Source organism: Zosterops lateralis (genome assembly GCF_965231275.1).
Source record: "Zosterops lateralis genome assembly, chromosome: 22".
Classification (NCBI taxonomy): Eukaryota; Metazoa; Chordata; class Aves; order Passeriformes; family Zosteropidae; genus Zosterops; species Zosterops lateralis.
This window is the reverse complement of record NC_139782.1, coordinates 5278041-5303206: the sequence shown is the minus strand read 5'-3', so window position 1 is coordinate 5303206 and position 25166 is coordinate 5278041. Positions and strand designations below refer to the sequence as shown.

The following is a 25166-nucleotide window of genomic DNA, read 5'->3' as shown; positions in this document are numbered from 1 at the left end:
TTCAAAATCATGTGCACAAAGTAGACAGAACTCCCAGATCCTTAACTTTAAGATTTGCCCTTTTTTGAACCAAGTTTTGTCATTTATGTTACAACCAGGTTTGTGTCCCCTTGGCTGCCCGGCCATAATTCCATCACTGATGATCTTTAGGGTCCCTTCCAACCTGGATTGTTCCAGGATTCTGGTTCTTTCCCATATTTCCTGTTTATTTTCCAAAAGGCTGGTTAGCTCTTCTATAAATCTACGATAATCTATGCCAAGTAAATAAATATGTAATTCTAAACAGCTAACCCCCCCCTTTAACCTATTATTTTGCTTGAAAAAAAAGGGTATTTATGTCCTCATTGTTAATCTCTATAATTTGAATGCAGTATATGCTGAGGGATTACTTGTATTAAGGGGATGTCTTGAAAGTTATATATAATAGTATACAATTATATAAATATGTATATTTATGTGTAAATATACAAAAATAGTTCTATATATTATATATTTATATAAATATATTATATTTATGTATTTATTTTTATATTTATTTATATATTTATTTATTTATTTATATATAAAATACATTTTTATTATATATTTAAATATAAATATAAATATTGTTTAGTATATATAAAATATATAATATGTATATTCGTATAATTTGTATAATCATATATGTAATATTTACGTGTTTATTATGTGTATGAAGTAAATAAGTATACTCATACACTTGCATACTATAAATACTAAATCAACAGATTTTCAGAAGTGTCAGGACTATTTTTTTGGCATCTTGTCACTTTTAAACATGCATTGAGTGTAAACTTTAGTTCTAAATGCTGCAGCCACGGAGCCTGAAGAATTTACAGTTTCAGCCCCAAAAGAGGTGCTGGAGAGACGCCCAGTGGTGCCCAAGGGCGGTACAGAACTGCTCGGAACAGCCTCGTGGCAGCGAATCCAGGAAAATAAATTATAATCCCTGGGGTTGGTTTATCAGTATTTCTGTTCCAAGGGAACAAACGCACCTCAGCACGTGTAGGGATGTTTGTGTCACCTCTTTTTCCAAGTAACGAGTGTTTCTTGTCTTCTCCTACTGATTTTGATGCCCAAACGTTTCACGTGCTCGTGAAATAAAATACACTGAACGCCTTAAAACTTTAAATCCTTCAACAGTTTTGGCCTCATTTCTGTGAGGGGGTTCGGTTCGACTCGGGCTCGACTCGGCCCATTTCGGCAGAGCTCGGTTCGGCTCGGCTGAGTTCGGCTGGGCTCGGTTCGGCTCGGCTGAGTTCGGCTGGGCTCGGTTCGGCCCCGCCACCGGCCCCTCCTCCCCGCCCGCCGCCGTCCCGCCATTGGCCGCGCGCCCGCGCCCGCCCCAGCAGCCGCTCCCATTGGCTGCGCGAGCGCGGGGGGCGGGGCCTGGCGCCCCTTCAGGGGAGCAGGGCGGGCCCGTTCAGTGGCACGCGGCCCGCGCCGGTACCGCCCGATCCCGCCCCGCCTCACACGCACCTCCCACCTCTCCGCCGGTACCGCCCCACCCGCTCCCCGTTCTCCCGTCACGGACCGCGCGTCCCTCCCGCCGCCCCGCCCGGCGCCGTGGCCGCGCCCGCTCCCGTGGTCCAATAGCGGGGCAACACCGGGGCTGTGCCCCGCCCCTGAGCCCCGGAAGCGGAAGTGATCCCGGTGCTGCCGCCATATTGGCCTGTGGAGGGGCGGGAGCGGAAGGCAGGACCGGCCCGGTGGCCTGTGAGTACCGGGACCGGCCGCGGCTGCAGCGGGGTGGGAGCGGGCGTGGGCACTGCGCCTCCGGGCCGCCGGGCGTGGCCTGACAGCCGCGGGCAGGCGGGCGGGGGCCCGGAACGGGCGGCCCCTCCGGGAGCGCGGGGGCTGCGGCGGGCTGGGCGCTCCGGCCGGGGCCTCCCGGGTCCTCCTGGGGCCTCCCGGGGCTCGTGTCCCGCCTCTGCCGGCCCTGCCCCGCTCCGCTCCCCTCCCGTTCATTGTACCGAGTGTCCCGGCGCGCCGGGGCTGAGCAGAGCCCGGGCGAGGGGAAGTCCCCGCTCGCGGGAACAAGCGAGAAGCGCAGGTGCTGCTCAGCTGCCGTTGCAATGGATAAAATTAAACAGTGCCTTTTTTTAGTGTGAAAAACCAGTCTGAGCGACCAATGAGCTGTTTCCCCGTGGCTGTCCATTCGCCCAGTTCTTATTAAATCACCTTAGTGTGTTGCTCTTCAAAGACATTTCCTCTATGAGATAAGGTAACTTGAATGAGTAATATGTTTTTGCTGGTTACCTGCTTCATTTATATTTTAAATTTAAGGAAAGCCTGTGTCATGAGCAGAGTTCTGCTCAAATTCTGTACCTCTGTGCAATGATGTGAGGCTTAAAGTAAATATTCTTACTGCCGGAGGTTCTGCTTTTCAGAACTCGGGGATCAGTGATGTTTGTAATGAAATTACCACAACAATTGTGAGAAAAAGCATCATTGTTCAGGCCGTACCTTCCCTTACGTGGTGTTTTCAGCAGGGAGAATTGCTGTAATACGGTTTTGTTTTAGTGACAGTCTCAGTTCTGCTGGTAACAAGCTGTTCCCCGATGGTTGTGTTGGTCTCTGTGTGTCTGGCCGAGTGTTGGCTGTGAGCGCTCACAAATGGGCGGCGGATCTGAGGTGACATTTAAATGACAGAGGCTTTTCACAAGAGCCTGGGGTGACAGGACAAGGGGGAGTGGCTTAAAACTGCCAGAGGGAAGGGTTAGATGGGATATTGGGAAGGAATTCTTCCCTGTGAGGGTCCTGAGGCCCTGGCACAGGGTGCCCAGAGAAGCTGTGGCTGCCCCTGGATCCCTGGAAGTGTCCAAGGACAGTTTGGATGGGGTTTGGAGCAGCCTGGGACAGGGGAAGGTGTCCCTGCCCCTGGGGTGGAATGGGATGATCTTTAAGGTCCCTCCCAACCCAAATCATTCTATGGCTCCATGATTATGAAAGAGAAACTGCAACTGTCTGGGTTTAATCATTCCCTTAAAACAACACAACCCAGTGTTCTTAACTGTGAGCTCAGAGCAGTGCCAGGGCTCCTGCTCCTGACAATTGTTCATTACAGGTGTTTCTCCAGCAAAGTTTGAATGTGATAAGAAATATCACCTTAAATTCTGTGTCTTGTGATTTAACTGAGCCCCAGAGAGGTTTCTTCTCAGTAGAACTGTTGTGTTTCTTGGTCTGCTCTGGAACAATGTGCATGATAAAAAAATCATACATAATCACATATAATGTAATATTTTACACCAAGTAAGATCCCTGCTCCAACATAAAGCCTTCAGTAGCCTCACACACAGGATTTTCCACTTGCTCTGCTTGGAATAGAAATATTGCTCTTATGTTTACAAGATTGTCACATAAGGCCTGCCTGTAGCCCATATTTGCTGTGAATGTATCTGTAGAATTAATTTTCAGACTATAAGAATTTTCATTCTCTGATAAATTATTGCGTGATTATAATTAGTTGAATAACTTTTTGTTACAGCTTTATACTTCAGGACATTAAAAAATATCCCAAAATAAAGCACCGAATGATGCTCAACTGAGAACACTGAACAATTTCTGCCCTGCACAGTGTGGGGAGAATAATAATAATAATAATAATAATAATAATAATAATAGTGTATATTGTATGACTTTCTACTCAATTAATTTCTTTTAGCTATAGCTTGAATAAGAGTGGACTCAGCTCTTGAAGCCTCCTAATGAGTCCCCTTAGCTTTTGAAGTGTAACAGGGCTCCTTTTTTTCTGCTTTCTAATTATTCCATAGGATGTAGTTTTCAGATGTTTACAGAAAAAACACACAGCTTTAAGGTTTTGTGCCTTCTCAGATTGTCCTTGATCTTAAACTTTCTGCAGCACTCACTGTATTGCAGCCTCTAAAACCATTAACTTTTTTAAATTTATGAATGTTTCATACAGATCTGTTATCCTCTGAGGCTCTTGAGTAGGGCTGAGTGTATTCCCGGTATCCCAGAGTTACAAAGTCCCACCCACAGATGAGGATTCCAGGAAGTAATGCCAGGGATTGCTCTTGGTGATGTGGCAAAATGTTGCTGCTTCAGATCCACTTTATTTGACTTCTATCTTGAAGTGAGCTGTAAAACTCACTGATAAGAAAAATAAAGCTGTTCAACTGGTAGCAGAGGCATGGACTGAAAAATAATCCCCTTTGGTATTTTTTTAAATTTCAGTTCAGGCCTTTTAACTGTATAGTTTTGCTCTTGTATAAAACTTTTCTGTCACTGCTCAGCTCTTGGTGGTCAAGAGACAGAGAAGCTCATTGAATGATTCCAGCGTGGGCAGCATTTTGGGTTTGGTGCTCTGGCAGAGTCTGAAACCACTCAAACCATAAATTCAGAATCCTGAATTTATTTCTTCACTGTGTAGTTACTCAGTATTTAAAATCCTAAGCAGCTTTTTTAAAAAAAGTCTGCTTACTCTGGTTTTGTCCTTTCCCTTTGGGGGCTGAGGTGGCAGGAGGGAGGTGCTGCAGTTCAGGGCTCACTGCTTAGGGGTTGTACCTCAGCAAGGTCACAGTGTCCAGCTGGGCTCCTCCTGAATTTCCTTATGGGCTTCTTTATTTCCTTCCCCAAAACACACTGGGTCCTGTCCTGCCTTTGTAAAACACCCTGTTCTTTGCTCTCCTGGACAAGGAATTTTCATTGATTCTGGCATAAGTGTCCTCTGTTTAAGAATACTTCATTCAGGATTATTTGTTTCAAACAGGACAAGCCAGAAGAGTATTGTGTGTAAATGCTGGTTCAGAGAATGTGCTGCAAACCTCTCTGAGCTTAGATTTTGGATTTCAATGTTTCCTTGTCCCATGTTTTGTTTCCACAGCCACCATGTCAGAAGGGGACAGCATTGGGGAGTCTGTGCATGGAAAACCTTCCGTGGTCTATAGATTTTTCTCAAGACTTGGACAGGTTGGTTTTGTGAAGGATTTTTCTGACTCCTTTGGAAGCAGATCTCACTGCAGCTTCTGGAACTCACTGCCTTGTTGGCTGGGTTGTTGAAATGCTCCAATTTATACAAAAGCTTTCTTTTGAAGCCTTTTAAAATAGATAAATACCTATAATAAACTGCTGACTGGAATACTTAATGGGTATATGTGTGACTCTGCACAGTGAAAATATGTTGTTACTGTCAGAAATGAGGAGTGAGTTCAGGTTTCATTTCAAATTCATCTTAAGGGAAGCAACTTGCATAAAATACAGAAAATTTAAATTGCTGTACAATGGCCTAAGCATTTGGGATTTTTTTTTTTCCTTTGTAAAAATATAGAAGGTTGTAAGGATAGTTCTGTGTAATTTATTTGTAGTAATGAATACAAGTGTTGCATGTTGTTCTCTTTCCCAAAATACTCCTCCCAAATGCTTCCTTTTGCCCATACAACCCTCAAATGAGGTTTATCCATTGTGCATCAAGTATTTCACAGTATTTATTATTTACTGTGCACTTTGTGCTTCCTCCTAGATCTACCAGTCCTGGTTAGACAAATCCACCCCCTACACCGCAGTGCGATGGATTGTAACGTTGGGGCTGAGCTTTATCTACATGATTAGAGTTTATTTACTGCAGGTAAGACAGCTGGATTTGATGCTGAAGTGATTCCAGATATTATTGCTGGCCTAGTTTTGTTTCTAAGGGTGTTTTTGGAGTGTGCTGTTACATTAGGATCATGTAGTGTATCGTTCAGCACGTGGCAGAAGGTGAATTGTGTGATCTGAAGAGAGAACACACCCTGTGGGTGTGGAAGTTGCTGCTGCAGAGAGAAAAATGCATGAATAGTTGAGGATATTCATCTGATGGCAATGTGAAATCACAAAATAAATCTCTGAAAACTGTTGCAATTAAGTTTTGGCTTTTATATTAAAGCTGTGTAGCAACATGCTCAGAGGCAGGGGTTCCTCTCTGTCATGAAAACCATAAAGAAATGGCTTTGTCAGCATTTCTCTCCCTGCAGGCCAGGGGCAGACTATTCCCCACTAATCAGATGTTTCTGTTCCATGCCAGTCTGCAGTTCAGTTAAGAACTTGGGAACTGTTATTTCCAAAAACTAAAGATTACAGAATGCAAAACCTTCACAGGTGATAGTGTAGGAACATTTCAGGCACTGAAGGCTGCAAAGATGATTAAAAAAGGGATGGTTTTATGCTCTTTACTACTTTTGAAGTCCACATCTTGAACATAGAGAGCCTGGATGCCAGACCATGGTTTTGTGTTCAGTCTTTCTCTACATGAAAGATTGCTCTCCTGTCATGTTCTAAGACTTGTTTTGATCACTGAGAATTCTTGACATTTTTACAAGCCCAGAAACCTTTCAGTTGATAGGAGGACACAGAAAAGCTTCTCAAGGAAGCAAAACCCCCAAGTTGTTTAATCTTGTTAAAAAATCAGTATCAGGAAATGATTTTGAGGAGGATTTTAACTTTGTCTGTTTCTCCCTGTGCAGGGTTGGTACATTGTGACATATGCCTTGGGAATCTACCACCTCAACCTCTTCATAGCTTTCCTGTCGCCAAAGGTAGACCCCTCTCTAATGGAAGATTCAGGTATGAGGAAAGGTTCCTTTTTACCATCATTTGAAACTTGGTTGAACTTCCAGCTCCTTTCTTCTGATACAGTAGTGTAAAGATAATACAATTTTAGCACTGCACTGTATTTTTTAGACCTGAAAAAAAAATCTATACAGCTTAACATCAAAGTTGCTATGAAATGTTCTTTTTCATAGCATTTCAATTCCTTTTTCATGGGACTTGAATATATTCCATATTGTACTAGTTTTCTGGGTTTTGAAAGGAGATTTATGTGACTTAAGCTCTCCCTACAGTAACTAAAGTGGCCTGGCATTCCTATTCCTTATTTTCTTAAAAGAAATCTCTGATAAGTTTATTTTAAGGAATCTATGTGAACTTACATTAAACCAGCAACTCTTAACTGGAATCTACGTGTAACAATGGAAATTGGGTGTGGTTTTGTTTTGTGATTGTTTTTTTTTTTATTTTAAGATAGAAAGTAAAAGAAAAACTGGAGTCTGAATTGTGTAAAAAACTACTGTGAGGAGGTTTGTGGTTTGGTTTCTTTTCTGTTATTTTTAGATGATGGTCCTTCCTTACCTACAAGGCAAAATGAAGAATTTCGGCCTTTCATTAGAAGGCTCCCAGAATTCAAATTCTGGTGAGTGGATCCATCTGCCTGTGATCTGTTTTTGAAAAACACAAATATCTGCATGACATTAGTGGTAACTGGGCTTGAAGGATTAATTGTTGCTATTGTTTTTCAGGCACTCTGCCACTAAAGGAATCCTGGTTGCTATGGCCTGTACATTCTTTGAGGCTTTCAACGTTCCAGTGTTTTGGCCAATCCTTGTGATGTACTTCATTATGCTCTTTTGTATCACTATGAAGAGGCAAATCAAGGTAATTTGGCAAGAACATAGAATTTGTGATGTCAGGATTTACAGCACTGCCCCAAACTGGGCATTCAGTGGAGCCCTTCAGGGGTTGAATGTGCTGCACACACTTAATTTACTGGAGGAACTTCAGTAACTAATATTTGAACATTAATTGTTCAGGTGGGGCATGCACAGAGTGTTGAGAAGAATTTACAAATCTTTATTCTTGTTTTCAAAAGGTTTTGACTGGATTACAGTGTCAGGGTTTTATGCAGGTTCTCATCCACTTTCTGGGGCTGTTTTGGATGCAGAGGTGTTGAACCATCTCTGGTGTGTGAAAAGGGAAGTTTTTACAAGGTGGCGTGAGAAAGTAGATGGGGAAAGGGGAAAGAACATGGGCAAGTGATTCAGACTATTTTAACAAATTACTCATGGTTTGTTAGCATTTAAAAAAATAACTATGTTTTCCCCCAGACATTGAGAATTTTGGACAGGTACTGTGATTCAAAGTGGTAAATTAAAGATGAAAGGGTAGTAAAGAATTAGTACCTCTGTGCTCTCACCAGTTTCCTGTGGTTCTCCTATCACTAATCTTCACTGTAGTGTACAATTTGTGGGGTAACCCAAAACCTGAGATTTATAAAACTGCTCTCATACCCCTATTCAGATTTAAACTGCTGTAGGAATAGTTATTTCATTGCCTTTACTAAGAACTCTCTTTCTGGAGGACTCAGTAATCTACAGTGTGCATTATAAATCCTTTTTTCTAAATATTATGTAACTTTCTTGCCTCAACAACTGCTGTTTTCTCTTTGCAGCACATGATAAAGTACAGATATATACCCTTCACACATGGCAAGAGGAAATACAAAGGGAAAGAGGATGTGGGGAAGACCTTTGCTAGCTAGGAAGAAGCAATCAACCTGTTGACCAATTCTACTGCTCACTAAAGGAACGATTTTGAGCCATTGTAACAATGCCTTTTTTCTTCATAAAAGTGATTAACAGAGTGGTGACAAAGCAGTTGAATTTTCATTTTATGAGGATCTTGCTATTTTTATCTGAGATATCAGTTTCTCGAGGAAACTGGCATTCTAACCAAATTGCATTGAGTTTATTCTCTTTTGTAAGAAGTTGGAGAAACTTTGGCTAATCCCATGGATTTGGGATAATGTATTTCTTTCAAGATCCGTTGCACTGGAGAGGTTAATGGCCTAGAGTTGGATATTTTTACATAGTTCTCCTGCTCAACATCACCCTGAAGTGCTGTGCACATCTGTGGAGGAAAGTGTAAGCTGGCACACGTGATGCTGTTTTCTGCTTCATGGCCGTGTGCTGTTCTCATAGAAAAAATTCAGTAGACCTAAATTAGATGCAGAACTTAAGCCAGTTTCCTAAATGCATGGTATTACTGAGTTATAACCAAACAAATATAGATAGGAGTAAGAAATTACTAAATTATGGGGTTTACAGTAGGGCAAAAATACTCATTTAGCTTCTAAAGCAACTCGTTTGTGTTGGGTTTTAATGCCAGTTTCACTGTTCCATCTCCCAGCAGATGCTAAAATTGGGCTCTTTCGTGATGACTCAGAACTTTGTTCAAACTCTATCACCATTTCCTTCGAGGACCTGGAATTATAAAAATATATATTTTAATTGTTATTAGTTGGAGTTTCTTTCATACTTAATGGTTTCTTGAATAATTGAAGTTGACTTCATGCAGCCCCACAGGACATACCCAAACTGGCCAGAACAGACAGTGGTGGGGGTTTTAACAGATTTTCTTTTTTTATGGGGGAAAAAAAATGAGAGATAAATGACCTGCATGTAAACTTTTTCATGTGATACAACTGCAGTTTTATTAAGTGACTTTTTAATTCCAAAATTTATTAAAAGACAGTGTTCCCCTTTACTTGTTCTCTATCTTTATATACATCTCTTGATCTAACACTATTTTTATGACTCCTTTTCAATAATGGCTGCCCTCACTTTACCTTCATGCAATGCTTTTTTCAACTCTTCAGGGAGCACTCACTTGCAGAAGGTAGGAAAAGATTAGCCCTTGGAAGATTCTGAAAGGAATTCAGCAGCTTCAGCAAACAGCTAATTGGAAAATGTATGTAGGCACCTTTTCCTCTGGTCTTGTCAAATGAAGGCTTTGTGGAGCTCTGGAATTCAGTAATCCTGGGAAAGTGACAGGTAGTTTTAGCTGACATTGACCTGTGGCTTTTTGTTGGTCTGAATGTGTTTGTTTTATTAGCAGTGTGCAAAACAGGAATGTAAGCACTTAAAATTAGGGAGACACAGCACTCAGAATGAGCATTATAAAAGTACTAGTCATGGATGCTCATGGTTTGTTGCCTGAAAATCTGAAAGCCTTGACTTGGAGAAGCTGTTTTTAGACTTGCTGGAGTTTCTGAATATGGACGAATCAGGGGGAAAAATATGACATTAATACTAAAATTACCAACTGGGGTGACTCCGACTAAACAAGGGTGTTAATGACATCCATTGCAAATTTGACGTTTTTACCTGAACTTTATTTTGAGGTTTAGTTTAGGCAAGTTTAGATTGATGCCTTCCTTTTGGGAAGGCAGATGCCCTGCATCCAGTGGGGTGAAGTTTTCAGACATGGATTTTAGGAGCTGTTTGGCCATCAGTGCAGTTCCCCAGCTGCATCTCAGCCTGCCATGCCCAGGCAAGTCTGGTGGCATTTTGTTAAACTTTGCTCTGCTGTATCACTTAAAGGTGTTAAAAATTAATTCCCGTAAAGAATGCATAAAAACTTGTCTGGACAGCTTCAAAGGCACTTCCCAGTCACCAGTTCCTTCCTGTTTGTTTTCATGTGCAACAAAATGTTTTTCCTTACTGTTTTAGGAAGGAGCTGAGGCAGTGATTTCCTTAGTCTGTTCTGATTTGTGATATGGATTTTTTTTTCCACTGTTGCCTTGACAATTAAATAGGTGAGGAATGCCTCAAATTTTCTGATGTGAGAAGGGATGGTATCACTTTTGTAGTGATGACAAAGTGTTCACAAAGTTACCAGCAACTATTTTTTATTCAATTTATAGATACCATGAAAAGTTAAACTAAATTTACTGGGTTATTATGATAACACTTGGAGATTTAATTACTAGCTGGATAACCAGGATCTCTGCAGCACAAATATCCATCTTAAAAGTGCTTTGAGTGAAGCACACCTGGCCCTGCCTCTGAGTCCACATTCAGTGCCATTTTTGAAAGATTTATTGAAACTGTAACTCATGGTGCACAGGCTGGACCACCTGGGTCCTTTTCCCTACCTGTATTTGAAAAAGACAAATAAACTGATCTTCTGCATCTTCTATCATGCAAGAATGACAACATCTGTTAACAACTAACAATCTTTTTCCCTGTGCTTCAGGGATATTGGTAACACCCCTGGGCTTTGGAAAACACCCCTTGTTCCATTGCTATAGCCTCAGTATCTGCAGTACTTGCTGAAAAGTCTCCATTGCTAACAGTGATGGAAAAACCTGAGTTTGGAAGTTGAATGTTAATAGATCAGTGTGCACAATCTGCATTGCTGGGGGTTTGCATTTGTTGTTTCTGGTGATCTAAGCAGATTTCACAGACTGTCAAATCACAGAACCCTGCTTGATTTCAAACACAATGGTACATGGCATTTATAACCAGAACTTCCATTGCACTTAAAGCTCAGGCTTTGTGTACAGCTTCTGTTCTCTGCCCCTGAAGTCCACAGCATGGACATAATGATGTTACAGGAGAAAGAGATTCTTAAGATTAAATATTGGAATTTTATTAATATCTTAAGGATGCTATGGAAGACTGGATGGCTCATCTACACTTGTATTTTGAGAAGGAGAATTTAAGTTTTCCATTGCCCAGAATGAAGAAAATTATGAAACTTACGGTAAACATGTTTTAGAAACCCATTTTTAATATGGTCAAGAGCTTCATCAGAAGACGCAGAAGGGTAGAAGCAGAAATAGCTTTATTCTGTCACACAGGAATGTAGTGCCCCCTTGCACAGGCAGTTTCCAGTTAAAGCCTTTTCTTGGACCAACTCAAGGACAAGTATGAGAGTATGAGCTGGGGCCCTCATCAGGAGACAGAAGAGGTTCCCTTTACATTTGGTAGTGCCGTAGGTAGATCAGTTTCTGAGGATGAAACTTCTCTCTGCACAGTGGACATTCTGCCTACAGAAAGAAAAGGGAATAGATGGACATACTGAATAGTTCTATTAAAAAAAATCTGACTAGAACTGCTTAGCTACTTTTAGAAAATAATTTTTCAGTCCCAACTGTGGTACAAGCTCCCCTGAGCCAGCCCAGTTTAACGTGCTCCCATTACTGACCTCACCTATGTAACTGTCACTGTATTTCAACAACTCCATAGGTGCTGGTCAGCTCTGGGTGCCTTAGTGAGAGCCAGGGCATTAGAACAGGCTGGGGGGCCCCTTGCAGGGTGGGTGTGCTGTGTACTCACCCTGGTGTTGCACCAGGCAGTAATGCACTCCCAGCAGAAGAGGTGCCCACAGGGGGTGGCTGTGCTGTGCCTCCGCTCCTCCAAGCACAGCGTGCAGCGCGACTGGCGCCCCGCGGCCGCCTCCTTGCTCCTGCTTCTAATTAACACACTGGGGTTAATTGCACTTACCCCTGCTTGTCAGACACACAGCACCATCCTGAAGTAAACCCCGTGCTCAACTATCAATCCTTTTCATCAAGGTCTCAAAAACAAAATCCCACCAAAAAAACCCCACCAAAGTGTGAACTCCAAGACACATGCAAAACAACGAGGAATTAGTTTTGCTAATTAAATAAATGTTACATTACATCAGATTGTAACCTAAATTGGTCACTCCTGTGTTGTCCCTGTTCATGACAGCTGTGACATCCCCACCTCTTTCCTAGGAAGTTAGAACCAGCTCTTACTTCTGGTGAGCGAGGCTGCGGTGCAGCCTCCACTCCTGCCTTGCTCTCTGCTTCTGTTTGAAGCTGTACACCTGGACTCCAATGGTCAGCAGGAGGTGGAAGAGTGAAATTATTCCAAGAAACTTGTAACTTGATCGGATACTCTGATCTTCTCCTTGCGGTCCTCCAAAATGCAGCTACAGAATTCACAGAAAGATGTTTTGTTACTGTGGTTTTAGGAAACTGCTCCCTCTTCTCCCCACCTGCAATAGACTTGATTTGAGATTCTCATTATGTTCAAAAAAATGGCATTTTAGGACTTCTCAACCAGCTGTCTCTCAGGACATGTAACCACCTTCAGTAAGGCTGGACATAGCTGCTGTCTGCCCATAAAAAATCCAGCTTTAATTGGTTTGGTTTTCTTATGTATCTCTGAGCAAACAGACCTCTCTTTACCACACTGATGCTGGGAGTTGTTGAGAACTCTTGTGTGTATACACATTTCTGGGCCAGTACGGCTGATATTGTTTTGAAAAGATAAATCTTCATATAGAAAAGTGCTACCTAAATGTGTACTGGGTGTTGTTCAAAAATGTATTTCCCGTGCATTTATCAAGTCACCTCTCACTTCCAGTATATTTGTGGCAGACAGACTGAAGTTAACAGGTAACTTGTGACACCACATTCATATTTATTACCTGTAACCTCTTGATTGCAGAGGACTCATGAAGCAAAACCTTCCCTCCCACCCCTCTGCTCTGCCTGTATAATCAACCACAGCCAAATTCCTTATCCCTTTGACACATACAACACCCCAGTTGAGGCCAAAATGCTGCAGCGGACACACCTTCAAGCAAAACCACTTACATAAGAGATCCCTGTGATCCTTTTGGACAGGTGATAGAAGGTGCTCTGGATGTAGAACACTGCCAGGTGGAGCCGGTGCAGCAGAGGGATGGATTGTTTAAGGACATACACAACCTGGGAGGCTGTTTTCTTCTGCTGCTCCGTGAGCTCCCCAGCCCACCTCCGAATCCAGCTGCGAACAAAGGTCCTGCTGGGAAAACCAAGTGCTGGGGGGTTCTCTGGAGCCCTGGATTCCTCAGGCTCCACCTGCAGCTCGTGTTCCAGGTGCATCAGAGCCTTTTCCAGGCAGTAGGGCAGCACAGTGTGCAGGGAAATGAAGAGAGCCCGGCGAAGGAAAGAAGGCACCTTCTTCTTGCTGGGGTCAACCTGAATGATGTTCACATACTCTTCTCCCAGAGTCTGATAACCTAAACAAATGTGTGCAACAGAAAACAGGGTGAGAGGGCAACTGCAGGATCATTCTGGAGGTGGTGAGCAGTGGGGACAGGGCACAACTCAGGCTTTGGAATTAGTTAATTTTTTTCTGTTGAAATAAGAGAAGCATCATGGTGACATCCAGTTTTAGGCTTAAAGCAGGGATGCTTTTCATGGTGTCATCTATTCCTGATTTTTTTTAAAAAAATTTGCTTTTAGGAGAACATCTCTCTGTGTTGATAAAGTGCGTTTAAACCCATTCTCGACAATTTCATGGTTTCATATTTACCAGAAGACATTTATCCAAATTAAACCAACCTCCACAATGAAAGGAACTGCTTGGGCAGTCTCAGGAGGGGATCACCAGCACCAGCAGCCGCAGCACTGCCCCCTCAGCTTCCAGATGTTGGGAGAAACGATAAAAAAATGATAAATGACAGAGAAAGTTACCTGAGAGCGTGGTCAGCACGAAATAAGCCACATCGGAGAGCAGCTCCACCTCCCTCCTCCACTCCAGCCAGGGCCGGGCACCTGCGGGACGGGGGGCGGCTGTCACTGTGTCCCAAACTCGTGATCCCAGCCCTTCCCGGGGAATTCCTCGCCATCACCCCCCTCACCCCCCATCCAGAGCCGCGGGGCGGGTGGGGAGGCGGCCCCGCTGTGCCGGCGGGTCCCGGAACACCCGGGAGGGCTCGGGGTGGATCCAACCCCACACACAGGCATTACCTGCCAGCCCCCGCAGCGCCGTGCCCGCCCCGTTGCGCAGCCCGGCCCGGTACAGCTCGTCCTTCTGTCCGCACCGCACCAGCCGCGCCGGGCCCGCCGCCGCCGCCATGGCGGGCGGAGGGACACCGGGCCTGAGGCGGCACCGCGGCCCCGGCAGGGCGGAGCACCCGCCCCCCGCGCAGCGATATCCCGTCAGTGAGGGGCGGGGAAAGGGGCGGGGCCAGCGAGGGGCGGGAAACGCCTCCCCTGCCCTGAGGGGATGAAAAGGGCGGGAAAAGAGGCGGGACGAGTGGGAAAAGGGTGGGGAAGGGGCGGATAAAGTGGGAAAAGAGGGGGGAAAGGGTGGGAAAAGGGCCCGTGAGGGACGATAATGGGAGGGAAGGGAGCGTTAGGGGGCGGGAAAAGGGGCGGGAAGGGGCTGTGAGGGGCAGGAAAAGGGGCGGGAAGGGGCTGTGAAGGGCAGGAAAAGGGGCGGGAAGAGCGCAAGGGGAGGGAAGGGCGTGTGAGGGGTGGGAAAAGGGGCGAGGAAACGGACAGTGAGGGCGGGGAAAGGGGCGGGGAAAGGGGAGGAGGAAGCTGTGAGGGAAAAGGGAGGGAAAAGGAGCGGGAAAAAGTACGGGAGGGAGCGCCGCGATCACAGCTGAGGTGGTAAGAACAGTAAAAGTGATGTTTCAGGGCCCAGTTCACTAGGAACCCACCAAATCGCCGCTCCCCAGGCAGGTGTAACACTCCACAATCTTGTACAAATGCTCCAGCCCTTCCACGGCCCCGGGGATAATTCAGAAGGAAGGTGTATTCAGTGTCCCGACATTGCTTTTTTAAACATCTGCGAAAGCCTTCTTGCTTCTCTTCAAGGATGAGCTGTTTACATGGGGAAACTGAACAAGCTGCCCTTTGTTTTCTGGCGAGCTCAACATGGGGCAGACAACAAACATCACCTCCACACACAAACACATCAACATGTCCAGGGCATTCATCTCCAAAATCCTGGTACCAGGGGGATAAAGGCTGGAGGCTGCCAGGGTGTGACAGAACTGGTGAATTTTTCAGTGCCAGAGTCCCCAAAATCAGTCCCTCAGTGCCTGGTGGAGGTTCCTTTGTGGCTGAGCAAAGAGAACAAGGGGGATTTGGAGTGTTATCAAAATTCCTGATAAATTCCTAATTTATTTAAGGAGTTGACTGGACTCCTTGTCATAAAGCTCACTGGCCTCCATTTTCTTTTTTTAGTCTTCTTGTAATAAATTCAGTTTTGCAGCACGCTAAAGTGAAGGGGCAGTTAAACAGTTCCACATTTAATTAATTTATTACACAAAACTACTTTCACTGGAATTAAAGTAGGTGTTTTCCTGAAGAATTTACAGACTGATATGGCAGGAACTCACTGGAAATTTCTGGGACAGCAGGAGCTTGGTGGGTATTTTCCCTTTCTTTTGACTGAGGAGAAAAGAAAGGCTCCCTGTGGCCAAACATAACCACAAATAAACTGGATATTTGTAATCCTTTGAGTAGCCTATTAGTGCACAGATCGTGGCATCAAAGTTCTAATTAAACTGCACCAGAAGTTGTACGTGATAAGTAAAGCTGTGATGAATCTTACAGATAAGCAAAACATTTTTAATCCCTCCCTCCTTGCCTCAGGCGCTGCTCAATTTTTATTTGTTAGGATGTATCGGAATAGTGGAATCGCGGGTTGTTCACTCTGTAGCTGTAAAATTAATGGAATTAGGGGGAAAAAATTGGAACATTTTCCGTCGTCCAACAGTAGGGGACGCACCTGCATAAGGAAATGTCCCACGGGAAATTTTCACATTTAAATCTTGGGGATCTGCTGCTAAATAAGTAACTTGAAGCTGCCACCTTTAATTATAGAATTTTAAAAACATACAAAATTAAAACTAATTGACCAATCCCTCATTTTGTTCAGAATTCCAATCCAATCTCTCTTGTTTTGATTTTTGTCTAAAGGCAAAGCTGTGTGTATCTCACATGTCCAACAACTCAATTGCTAAGAAAAATGCCAAACATATTTGTTGCCCACTTTTGAAGTGGGTAAATATGATTTTCTAATTTTATGGGTCAAGAAACCAAAGAACAACTCGAGAGGGTTTTTTTTTGCAAAGCTGAAATCCTGACTAATGACCACTTAATTATTAGATTGGAAACCATATATAAAGCTGAAGGTTGGACTCTGGCAACAAATGTTAAAACATTTGAACTGTGTAAGTTCTGTGTATATGCCCATTTTGACTTAATATATTGTTTTTATTATATTCTAAAAGTCGTTTTGTGCTGTTTTGAAGGCTGGGGGTCCTGTCAGAGTGTTTTGAACTGAGGAGGTGCAGCATGCCAAGTAACCTTTCCATTTTGTGATATGCTTTCATATATATATTCATACATAGATGTAAACACACACAGGCATAAAAATGTTAGTTGTTACACTATGATCTGCCAGGAAAATCTGATTCTTCTCCTTTGTATTCTGATTGATACTGGTGACTTCAGAACACCTCCATTATCTCTTAAGGCAAAGCTGCTGTGTTTTTGATGAAGTTTTTGGAAGCCAAGTTTCTTGATTTCCATGCCATGGAAATGGAATGGAATCCTCTGCTTTTCCTTCTAACAGACCTGACAGGGCAACGAGCTGCTTCACTGACGTTACCACAAGGAAGTCCAAAATGTAAAAAACCCTCGGTGCTCAGCAATGATTAACTTTTCCTCCCACAGGCTACTTGTCTGTGCATCATAAAATCTGATTTTGCCTTTGCAGACCTGTTAGGAGACAAGAGGTTCGGAGCGCAGCTTTCAAACAGGGCACCGGGCAGATGTTTCAGTTTCCAACCTGAAGAACAGGTTCTGCGGATGCAAAAGGAGCGAAACGTCTGCTCGGCATTGTTACCACCCTCCCATCCCTTTTGCCTCCTCCCACTTTGAACTTGTTACCCTGGAGCTGAACTGTTTGAACAGGGGCTGGAGAGCTGCTTTGTGATCGGGGAGCCGGGAGCCCTCAACGTGTAAAAGCGGGGCGGGATTTCTCTCCGGGCTCGGCAGGTCCCTCCCTCCCTTCTCCCGGTTCTGTCCCGGGTATGAGGGTTGGACACTCCTCGCACAGGAGCCGGGACAGCCCTTCTGCACTGCCCGGCCGGGACAGACAAAGGTGTGTGTGTCTGTGTGTGTTTGTGCAGCGTTTGCTTTCGCCTCGCTTTGCTACTTTCTCTTGCAGCGATCGTCGTGGTGTGATTTTAACACTTTTGCTCACTCCTGGGTTTTAGAAACAAAGTTTATGACACGCTCCCCCGGGAGCACGCACAGCCTAATAGCTGTAACAGAATTTGCTGCTGCTTTTGCTCTTGTCTTTTTGAAGGAAGAGAGGAAATGGAAAGAGCATCATGTCTAATGCTTGTTTTATTTTATCATGTCTAATGCTTGTTTTATTTTATCACGCTTTCTCTTGTTCGTGAAAATGTTCAGGAACCTTGGAATTCTGTCAGTCCTAATTTTTTACATTCTCTGGGCTTGTAGGGGTGAAGCAAACTGCATTTGTGATTCAAGTTTAGACTTTTCTAAGTGGACAACTCCTTTTTTTAATGAAGGACTACTGCATTCATTCTGAACTGATAACCTGAGCCTTGAGCTTTCCCAGGTGTACAGAGCCAAAATGAAAACTGACTTGGATAAGAGAGGTTGGATGTAAAATAAACTTCAGGTATTTAAATAAAATACCAGTTTAGCAATAGAATGTGGCTGATTCTGTGACTGAACAGCCTAATCTTAACTTGGGAGGAAAGACATGCAGGACACTTTGAAAAGGTATACTTGTTTTTATTTTTGATATTTTTTTATTTTTTATTTTAATTTTCTCATCATTTTGGGCCATGGAGAAATAATTTCCAGTTCTTTCCAGGCATAAAAATGTGGGAAATTATTGCAGAGATGTGGCAAATAATAAAGATGGCCAGATTGCTGGGGCTGTGTATGCTCCAAATGCCTTAGGCTTCAGAGTTCAGGTGTAGGTCTTAAATATACCCTGAATCCTCAGGGTGATAATTTCTAGAATTATGTTCTGTTCCATGGTAGAGGTAAGTTGCCTGATATAAAATAAAACAGAAGTAGAGTAAGAGTCACTGCTGACTGTGGTTGGTTTGAGGTAGGAAATTGATACCATGTTCAGAATGGAGCTCAAAGTTAACTTATTGTCCAGAAGAATGTGGTGAAAGTTTTGTCTACTGGGAGAGCTTTTTCTGTTCTTACTGAGGCTGCAAAAACCGTGCTGGGGAGAATTCCCTTTTTGCCCAGTGAGATTAGCTGTGAGAAACTTCACTGAGAGTGAGGGGAGGTTGGTGAGTGCCGAGGACACCGAGTTATCTAAATGTGGGCAAGGCTGAGTGGTGTCACAGTCGCTGTGTTCTGCTGGCTCAGGACTGGCTGTGGGGACAGGGAGAAATGTTAACTTGGCTCTGAGCTCTTCAGCAGGAGCACTGCTTGTTACAGGCTCTGCTTTGGGCACAGAGGGTTTATTACAGGGAGGAGAGGCCATGACCAGATACAGAAATATTTGTCATGGCAGAGCTGTTAACAGTGGGCTTTTTTATTCAATAAGCAACATTTTACCAGAACTACTTCTGTGATACCCAGTTTTATAATATAAACCTGTATAACTGAGTCTTGAAACACTCAGGGCTCACTGACTCTTATATTAAATGACTCTGTTGGCAAGATGAGCTCCTATAATGCAGTGCATTTTGATCATTCTCAGCCAAAAAACAAGTTTATTCTGGCTTTACAAAAAAGGACGATAACATTCCAGTTAATAGCCAAGTTCCTTCTACATTGTCTGAAAAGGCTTTTGTTTTCATTCATCATTTCTGTAATTTTTCTGAATTAAAAGCTACTCCATACTTAACCCAAAGTGGCTGAGAGCATTTTAGTGAATGGTCCTGAGGAACAACAGAGCAATAAAATACATCGTGTACAAGGCTTTTCTAAAGTCCTGTACTCATAGTTTCAAAACGACACAATCTCACTTTGGTTTTGAAATAAATGGTACAGAGCCCTCAGTTCCTAAATATAGCTCAAAGGGGACAACATACTAGTGAATATCACTGGAATTTGTTCTTGTCAATTTGTCCAGAGCTGAGAAAATTACTGTATTAATCCATCTGAGTGGGTTAGAGGATGAGGCTGAAGAGATCTTTCAGCAAAGATAGTCTTGCAGTTACTAAGAATCATCTGAATTTACTGCAGTACAATTTTCATGCACCCAGATATCTCAGTTCTGCATTAGTTATCTTTGAAATGACCCATTTCTTCCCATGATTAGCTGAAATTGATCTGATCTTAATATTGAAATAGATTCTCCAGTGTTATGCCTGAATCTTCTTTGACTTCCACTGCCTTGATCTCCTTTGTGAGTTCACCTCTGCTTCCATTGTTACCTCTGGCCTCACTGGATGATGGCAAACCTTGTGTCCATCACTTGTGACAGCTCCTGGTGGCAGCTGGTGACACGAGCAGTAGGTACTGACCACACGTATCCAGGCCCAGCTGGTAAAGAAGGACAGCTCTCCATGACATGAACCAAGCCCTATTCTGAGGGGAACACTACCCATGGCCACTCTGTGCAACTCCTCAGCTCAGTTTTTGCTGCAAGTCACTGAAATTCTGCTCTCCACAGACTCTACAGACTCAAAATCTGTAGGAAAATTTCCAAACTTCTTATTCATTGTTTAATCTGCCTTCACTTTGTGGGGGTGGAGTGCTTCCCCTCAGCTCACGTAGGTGCCCAGCAGAGTCATTGGATAGGAACCTGCACAGTGCAGGCTGTGACAAACCTTTGCACATGCTGAGACAAAGTTCTCAGCTTCCTTCCTGCTCTATGCTATCTTTTGCTTTTCCAGGAGACTGTGCAGTCCTGAGAGAAATTTTCGGTGCAGACATCAAGATAAGCATGACCCGAGTGAGGATTTCAGATCCATTTGCATCACAAAGCAGCATGAGAGACTTGGGAGACTGATATTGGTGTACCTGGTCCTCATCTTGGCCCGCATTTTTTATGGCTCATCACAGCCTCACTTGTTTCCATTTAATTAGGGAATGGCTCCTGTAGGATTGTCTGACATCTTAATAGTTGTCAGGGAGCTCTGGATTGCCTCAGACATGACAAGGGAAACCAGGTGGGAAGGTGAGGGATGGATCTTTCCTGTGTTAACATTCCTGGGAGAGACTGAAAGTGCTGCACAAGCTCTGTAGTTCCCATTCCCTGAGGTGTTTGCCAGGGGCCGTTATGTAGAAACTCGAAATAGCACTTTTTGTGTTCAGTCTGGTGTTCAGAGGATGTCTCCTCTCAGCTCTCCTTGCAGGATTAGTTACTGTAAGACAACGTAAAAAAAGCTCCTCCCTGCCTCTTCTCCCCTTCAACATAAACCCCCACCCCCCTACAGCTTGTTATTCCAGATTTCCTACTGCCCTTAGATGCTGGAACGGATTCTCTGGAAGTTTTCTCTGCCCTTAGCTGGAAACATGTAATTTGGGTTTTATTTAAATTAAAAAAAAAAAAAAAAAAAAAAAAAAAAAAAAAAAAAAAAAAAAAAAAAAAGAAGGAAAAAAGGTAAGGAATGGAGCCTGAGGAAACAATGGCAGCTGCAATTGAGAACCTGGAAGAAGTTCTATAGCCTGCAGAGGAGAACCTTAAAAACACAACTTTGGGATGAGTTATAATGGCATGATTTAGTGGGATTGCTGCAAGGACTACGTGAAATATTTTCTGTTTAAACAACTTAACAGGTTTTTGTCTCAGTATAAAGTGACCTATCCCACTTCTTCCCCTCCTGTGGGTTTAGACTAAGTGAAATGAGGTAATTGAAGTAATGTTATTTATTGACTAACCAAGTACTAAAGTCCACGATAAGGTGGAGAGCGAAGCAGAGCTGTACTTTGATATTTATTGGATCAGGCCCTAAAGACTTGCTGCCTTGTAATTCCCATGTGTGCACGTCACTGCCCTGTTTGACAAAAATGAGGGTGGATTGGGTGTTCCCAGACCCATTCCTGCTAATAGAGAAGGAGATTCATCATTTAAGAAATTGGTTTTGAAAAAAAAAAAAAAAAAATTAAAACTGCAGCGTCCTCTTGAAGTTGCCAAGCACAAGCGTGTTTTTCTTGTTTGCAATATTCTCTTAGTGTCTGTCTGCCTGTGCTTGGGCTCTTGTGTTTGGCCCTACCAGGCACCCTCAGGAGCTGATGTTTGCCACTGACTTGTGACAGGGGAACACAAGTTGCCACCTTTTCTGTAACTCCCCCAGCATAAATTATTCCTTAATATCCAAGAGATTCATCAGTGCAGCAATAAGCTGCTGTGCAGAATTAAAGCAGTTTGATTAATTCTTACAAGAAATTCTTGCTCATTTACATGAAATTGAAGAAAAAAAATTTAAAAATATCAGACTTCTGTAGAGTGACCAAGACTGCCAGCACAACTGGCAGCATGAACATTATTAGAATGATAGATCTGATTACAAGTGGCATTGGAGCCCCTGGTCTCTCCCCAGTATGACTCACAAATTCCCAAGTGCAGCAGAACTTTTCCAGCACTCCTCACTTCCCGTCTGTCTCCTAACAAGGAGATCTTCCTCCCCTCATTTCTTCTCTGAGGCTTTTTGTTTTTTGTGGTCTAGAGTATGAAACTTTTATTTTCAAAGTTCTTTTGAGCTAAGCTATTGGATGAGATTTAGAGCTTTGCTTAATTAGTTCCTTTTGCCTTCTAATAGAAATTGCCAGTTCTCCCTTGCTAATACAAAATGCAAATGTTCTTCAGAAGCAAGAGGCTGCTGTGTTTCCATTGTCACTTCAGACAGGTCTGGGAACTGCCTGGTGACAAGGAATGATGGTGAAACTCAGAGGGGTCCTGGCAATTCAGGATAAATAGGGCAGGGAATTACAAACAAGGCTATCCCTATAGATAGAAATTGTTACAAATTTCACATTTTGTTTCATAAAGTGAACGCTGAAGTCCTATGACGTGGCCCGTACAAACCTGAAATAAATAATTTGGATTTAATAATAAGTCTGCTTACTTGCATAAGGAATATTCAGTTACATCATCCAACAAAAATGCAGGGCTCCAGCTCAGGCTGTGAGGGGCGGGTGAGGAAAAGCTGACAAATGTTAAGTATTCCTTTCAAGTGGGATGACTCTGTTCTGGGTGAAGGTGAACACATCAGCCTGCCAGAAAGCTATTCGGACATCCTCTTGACTGCCTTTTCTTCACTTTCTCCTTTTTACCCGAGCTGTTTGCCACGGGACTGTGTCGTCCCCGTCCCTTGGGAAGAAGAATGCGGGATCACACCCAAAGGTGTGGGCTCGGCCCTCGTTCCGCGGGGCTGGAGCAGCCTCCTCTCCTCGGGAGCAGCGCCGGCTGTGCACTGACGTGCCTGGGCGTGCAGGTTATCTCCCTGCCATTCCCCGCTGAATGGAGCTGCATTCCTTCAAATGAGCAGCGTGGCAGCCGCAACCACACTGCAGCTTAAAAGCAAATCCCAGCTCTCACATTTAAATGCTTTAAAGTATTATTTTTTTTTTCCTCCCATTTGATGGCACTTTGATCTTTTATCCATTGATCTGCTTCCTAATCAAACTATTCAGGTTTAAGTGATGGCTCGGTTTTTGTGTGTTTCATCCGTGGTATCGGTGTATCTGTCCTGGGAGGATATCAGAGCTTGTCTGAGTTCTGTGGATGCCACACAAAACCTCCCCGAACAAAAGCAGGTCTTGTGGGGTTAAGCTCTAAATACTGCAGTGATATAAAAACGGCTAGAGAATTGTTAATGTTGTACACAGCTTTTATTGTCTGTAAGTGATACAGATCCTACCTCTAGGGTTTTAAGTCCTTTTTTCCAAGGGAATACAGAGCCTCACACAATAATCTTAGGTAGGGCTCTTAGCCTGAGCCGACAGTTTAAATCTTGTTCATGTGGTCTGAACAGATACAGTTGCTCTCTTTTGGCTGTTTGATGTCTCCTGTCAATGGGCAGTGCTGTTCTCAGAGCCACCCTGCTTCCTGCTGTAACAGAGGTGAGGTATTTCCAGACAGTGAAATTGATATTTTCCATCATAAACCTTCACAACTAATTTTCCAGGAAAGCCAACTGAGCTTCTTTCATTTACTTTAATAGGAAATTTGACCCCTGCATGTTGTTCTGAGATACCAATCTGTATTTTTTAGGGATTCACTGTGTACTTTTCCATCGGCTATGTAGGATTTATGGGGAAGAGGGGCTTGGCTTTTATTTTTTACCAGCACAGGTATGCTGAAGAGAGGGAGGGCAGGAAGGGAATTCTGAGGACCTGTAGGAAGCTGTAAAAGGTGGGACTGAGTGCAGGAAGAACATCTTTAGCATGGAAAATGAAGACATTCAGAGATCAGCTGCCTCAAAGTAGCTTCACTTTCAGATCATAACAAAGCATAAAGAACATGAATTTGACATAACTCGAGACAATAAAATATTTAACGAGCCACATCAATGTAAAGCTCATCTGCTTTCACTGGAATGATGCTGCTCTGGCACCAGCAGGAACACCCGTGCCCATTCAGTCTTTCTCACCCTCATGGATATGTTCTTTGGTGTCTAATGAGTCACAGTGATTGAACTTCCTACAAAGGAAATGGCCTTTCAGAAAAGCCCTGAAGCAAAGAGGTAAAAGAGTCTGCAAAGTAACTACCCACCAGTTCAGCTTTCTGCAAAGGAAATGGGCTGATCTTGTCTCTTGTAAAAACAGTTTCTTCTATCCTGTGAGCTGTGGCTTCCTGGATTAATCCCAGGGTCAAACATGCAGTGCACAGGTACCAGAAATTGCACTTTGTGGCCAGTGGCTATAAAATTGTGGTCAGGAGTTGCCCAGATGACCAAAGGAGAGGATAACTGAGGCAATGCCTGTCATCTGCAGAAGTACCTGCCCAGAGCTTGCAATTGAGCAGCTCCAGAAATGCTGTTGGGTGCAGTTTTGGCTTTTTCACAGGACAAGTTGATTTAAATCCTGACGTGCCTTCCAACATCTCCTTTGAGTTCCATTCTAAATAAAACAATTCAGCTCTGTGTATGTAAGTGTATTTTTGGTATCAATTCAAGGATTAACCTGAAGGAAAAAAAAATATTTTGGGATGCACAAAATGAGTACATGAAAGGTATTAAATGAATACATGGAAATGTATGAATTGATTTTGCTCAATCTAAAGCAGAATGTTTGCTCTGTATTCTTTTACCTAATTATCTATATGTCAGGGAATGATGAAGGGAATCAATTACAGGGACAGGTTGACAGCATGTGCAAGAATGAGTATTTGGGGGGCACAGGATGTGTCTTTGATAATCTATTACTTTCCTCCCCTCTCAATCCAGTCAGATTTTGAAATCTGCCCTAAGTTTATAATTTGAGTTTTGATTACTCCAGCTGTGCTTTGTAATAAAGATATTCTTTGGCAAATAAATGTCACTCTCTGAGATGCCCATAACTATTGCAGAGCCACAGGATGCCTTGTGAGACATTTCTCATTTAAATGTGGAAACAAATGATTGTAATGATACTGATTTTTTACAGGATAAATATTGCCAAGCACTGCTGTCCCTTAGATTAAGTTGCTGTGCATTTGGCTCCACATAAGGGTGTTACTTCACTGACTGATGCTCCCTCTGAACAGAGGAGGTTTTAACAGCACAAGAATGGAGAAGGTGGGGCTTGGCAAAAAGATAATGGCAGGGAGGAAGTGACTTCCCAAAGAAGCTGAATGAGGGACCAAAGACAAGGAGTGAGGTACATCTTCAAACAGGCAGAT

At 43.3% G+C, this 25166-nt stretch overlaps 3 protein-coding genes across 6 annotated transcripts in view; 2 read left to right on the top strand and 1 right to left on the bottom strand.

The window, feature by feature from the left end:
• Positions 1–1656: 1656 nt before the first annotated feature.
• Positions 1657–9333, top strand: RER1 (retention in endoplasmic reticulum sorting receptor 1). Of its 2 annotated transcripts, XM_083876672.1 has the most exons (8): positions 1665–1734; positions 2125–2242; positions 4865–4950; positions 5501–5605; positions 6480–6579; positions 7126–7204; positions 7311–7446; positions 8240–9333. In XM_083876672.1, exons 3-8 carry the CDS (start codon positions 4870–4872, stop codon positions 8327–8329), a joined length of 591 nt encoding a protein of 196 aa, XP_083732798.1. In that variant the 5' UTR covers positions 1665–1734; positions 2125–2242; positions 4865–4869; the 3' UTR covers positions 8330–9333. The 2 variants fall into 2 exon arrangements, with proteins under 2 accessions (XP_083732797.1, XP_083732798.1); XM_083876671.1 differs by lacking the exon at positions 2125–2242 and having other exon boundaries at positions 1657–1734.
• Positions 9334–9451: 118 nt separating this feature from the next.
• Positions 9452–14465, bottom strand: PEX10 (peroxisomal biogenesis factor 10). 3 transcript variants are annotated; one of them, XM_083876668.1, is made up of 6 exons: positions 14342–14465; positions 14066–14146; positions 13202–13608; positions 12356–12531; positions 11910–12045; positions 9452–11620 (listed from the first exon to the last, which is right to left on the bottom strand). In XM_083876668.1, exons 1-6 carry the CDS (start codon positions 14448–14450, stop codon positions 11549–11551), a joined length of 981 nt encoding a protein of 326 aa, XP_083732794.1. In that variant the 5' UTR covers positions 14451–14465; the 3' UTR covers positions 9452–11548. The 3 variants fall into 3 exon arrangements, with proteins under 3 accessions (XP_083732794.1, XP_083732796.1, XP_083732795.1); XM_083876670.1 differs by having other exon boundaries at positions 9452–11616; XM_083876669.1 differs by having other exon boundaries at positions 11910–12042.
• Positions 14466–17122: 2657 nt separating this feature from the next.
• PLCH2 (phospholipase C eta 2) overlaps positions 17123–25166 on the top strand; it is a 74551-nt gene continuing 66507 nt past the window's right edge. The window contains exon 1 of the mRNA XM_083876902.1: positions 17123–17495. The gene's annotated coding sequence lies outside the window, so the exon portion shown is untranslated. The remainder of the gene's footprint in view (positions 17496–25166) is intronic.